General features: G+C 49.6%; 1 protein-coding gene across 1 annotated transcript in view; it reads right to left on the bottom strand.

Moving 5' to 3' along the window:
- The window catches only part of LOC130587350 (lysyl oxidase homolog 2), a gene marked incomplete at its 3' end in the record, with an annotated part of 16,097 nt that overhangs the window by 2,877 nt on the left and 9,751 nt on the right, over positions 1 to 3,469 (bottom strand). Inside the window, exons 2-4 of the mRNA XM_057388328.1 lie at positions 3,237 to 3,459; positions 1,939 to 2,122; positions 56 to 207 (exon numbers count right to left, since the gene is read on the bottom strand). Coding sequence (XP_057244311.1) covers positions 56 to 207; positions 1,939 to 2,122; positions 3,237 to 3,459 — 559 coding nt within the window. The remainder of the gene's footprint in view (positions 1 to 55; positions 208 to 1,938; positions 2,123 to 3,236; positions 3,460 to 3,469) is intronic.

Here is a 3,469-nt window from a genome sequence, read left to right as displayed (position 1 = left end):
GGCGGGAAAGAATTATCCCAAAATCCCCTAAAATTTGGATTGCTCAGTTTCCCACCTGGTTCTGGAAGCCCATGGCCGGGACGTTGCACCTGACGGCAGCRTCCTCCTCGTGGTTGCAGCCCTGGGACTCGGTGTTGAATTTGCAGTCCGTGATCGACTTCTCAAAACCCGTGCAGTCGATCTCGTTCAGGTGGATGGGACCCATTCCTTGGGGAAAAAAAAAACAGGGAAAAGAATCCTTGTGGGTGGTGAGGGAATATCCCCCAGAAGGTTGGGAACGGTGACGTTCAGCGTTCAGAATGTGGTCAACTTGAAAAAAAAAAAAAATCTGGTTGTTTCTTGTAAAAATAAAAGAAAAAGCCATGAGGATAATGTTAATAATTTCACAGTTAAATTCCTTTCTCACAATTTCCCCCATTCCTATATTCCCAAAATTTCCGCCATTCCTATATTCTCACAATTTTTCCCATTTCTTTATTCCCAATTTTTTTCCCATCCCTTTATTCTCACAATTTCTCCTATTCCTTTTATCCTCACAATTTCTCCTATTCCTTTTATCCTCACAATTGTCCCCATCCCTTTATCCTCACAATTTCCCCATTTCTTCATTCTTACAATTTCCTCCATCCCTTTATTCCCAAATTTTTCCCCATCCCTTGATTCTCACGATTTTCCCCATCCCTTTATCCTCACAATTTCCCCATTTCTTTATTCCCAAAATTTCTCCCATCCCTTTATTCTCATAATTTCCCCTACTCCTTTTATCCTCACAATTTCCCCCTTTCTTCAGTCTCACAATTTCCCCATTTCTTCATTCTCACAGTTTCCCCATTTCTTTATTCCCAAAATTTCCCCCATTTCTTTATCCTCACAACAAAATTTTGGCCCCATTTTATTTATTTATTTTTTTAAAAATTTTTTTTTCCCTACGGGAACAAGCTGTGGGAACCACCAGGTGCTTCCAGCTCGCCTTGGAGTTACCATTTCCCTCATTTTTGGGATTTCAACCAAGTCCCAAAGGCAGGAAATCCAAAACCCCAAACCTGGCTCCGAGCTGTTCAAAACGCCCTTCTATTTATAACGGGATAAATTCACCRTCCTGACCTTAAATTGGAGGGTTGGAAGTCTGGCCCCAAGAGTCCTTTTTTGCCAGGAACCTTCTAGTAATGCATTACAGCACCGTGCAGCTCAAAGGGAATTTCAGAGCAGCAGATGAGATAATTAGGAATTAATTACTGGAACAGCTGCCTGAGCGAAAGGTCAGACTCATCATCGCCATGTGTTTTTCAAGGAATGTTTTTAAGTCACGGAATTCTTGTCCGGCCTCAAGTTTTTCAAGAGTTTTGTCGAGGTTGATGCCTTTGGGATTTTTAATTTTTGTATTTGCATCTGTAATAAATTTTTGTATTTTCATTTTGTTTAATTTTCGTCTGTATTCTTGTAGTTCTCTTGTACAGCACTAAAACTCCCGTTCTCATATTTTTGGATAAAACAATTCCTCTCTGAGCCTGATCCAAGGACACCTCAGAGCCCCAAAATATGGAAAAGCAGAGAATTGGGGGGAGCGAGTTTGGGGTGGGTGACATCATCACCTGAAAAAATCATTGGACAATTAACACCCAATATGTTAATGAGGCAGAACTGATAAAAGGTGAAGATCTCGTGACTCGGGGTCCATTTTGGGTGACAAATCCATTTTGGATTTGTCTGCCCTGATGTACCAGGAGACCTGTTAGGCCTGGATTAAAATTGTTTGTTCTCATTTTATTAAATTTGTCTGGGCTCTATTTCAGATCATTCTGATTGATAAAGCACCAAGGTGAGGGAAGAAACTCTTGGCGCCCAAATGGAACATCCCAATGAAAACCTTGTGCTGACGGGATGCTCCTGGAACATTCCAGAATGGCGGAGAATTCCATTGAGAATTCCATAGCTCACCTTGGCCCAGCCTGGCGCCCGTGATGGCCTCCTTGGCGCTGCCGAAGCCCAGCTCGCGGCACACCACGCTGGCCGACACCAGGTTCCAGTTRTCRTCGCACACCGTGCCCCACTCGCCGTTCTTGAGCACCTCCACGCGGCCCTCGCCCGTGTTGGCCCCGCCCTTCAGCCGCACCAGGGGCTGCTGGAGAGGGGGACACGGGAATGGGGTCAGCGGGGTCAGCGGGGTCATGGCTACCCCAAAATGGGAATTCTGTCATTAGCAGGGGTTATTTATGGGGACAGACACGGGAATGGGGTCAGCGGGGTCACGGCTGTCCCAAAAGGGAAATTCATGGAGAGGGACGGGAAAATGGAGTCATGGCGGCCCCAAAATGGGAGTTCATGGAGATGGACGCGGGAATGGGGTCAGTGGGGTCATGGCTGCCCCAAAATGGGAATTCTGTCATTAGCAGGGGTTATTTATGGAGTTGGACACGGGAATGGGGTCAGCGGGGTCACGGCTGCCCCAAAATGGGAATTCATGCTAATGGACACGGGAATGGGGTCAACGGAGTCATGGCTGTCCCAAAACAGGAGTTCATGGAGATGGACACGGGAATGGGGTCATGGCGGCCCCAAAATGGGAATTCTGTCCTTGGCTGGGGTTATTTATGGGGACAGACACGGGAATGGGGTCAGCAGGGTCATGGCTGTCTGGGAACAGGAATTACAGAGACAAACACAGGAATGGGGTCAGCGGGGTCACGACTGCCCCAAAACAGGAATTCCCAGACACAAACACCCGAATGGGGTCAGTGGGGTCACGGCTGCCCCAAAACGGGAATTCATGGAGAGGGATGTGGGAATCGGGTCAGCAGGGTCATGGCTGCCCCAAAATGGGAATTCATGGAGATGGGCACAGGAATGGGGTCAGTAGGGTCACGGCTGTCCGGGAACAGGAATTCATGGGGACAGACACGGGAATGGAGTCAGTGGGGTCACGGCTGCCCCAAAATGGGAATTCACAATGACAGATGTGGGAATGGGGTCAGCGAGGTCATGCCTTCCCCAGAATGGGAATTCATGGAGATGGGCACAGGAATGGGGTCAGCGGGGTCACGACTGCCCCAAAACAGGAATTCCCAGAGACAAACACAGGAATGGGGTCAGTGGGGTCACTGCTGTCCAGGAATGGGAATTCATGGAGATGGGCACAGGAATGGGGTCAGCGGGGTCACGACTGCCCCAAAACAGTAATTCCCACAGACAAACACCCAAATGGGATCAGCGGGATCCCTGTCCATCTCCCCGCTCACCTCCTGCCTGAAGGCCTTGCGGAAGCCGCTGTGGCTGCTGGGGGCGAAGGCGCGGCCGGGCACGCAGCTGACCACGGCCGGCATCCCGTTGGCGCAGGTGCCGTTCTTGCCCGGCTCGCCCGGCGCGGCGCTGCCCAGTTTGCAGCCGGACACGTGCGCCTCGTTSCCGCTGCAGTCCATGGAGTACGGCCAGTAGTGCTGCTTCCTCCTGCTGGCGAACATCCTGCAGGGAA

Source organism: Malurus melanocephalus, unplaced genomic scaffold (genome assembly GCF_030028575.1).
Source record: "Malurus melanocephalus ecotype Western Australia unplaced genomic scaffold, MMel_1.1 scaffold_1798, whole genome shotgun sequence".
Classification (NCBI taxonomy): domain Eukaryota; kingdom Metazoa; phylum Chordata; class Aves; order Passeriformes; family Maluridae; genus Malurus; species Malurus melanocephalus.
This window is presented reverse-complemented; position numbering and strand designations above follow the sequence as displayed.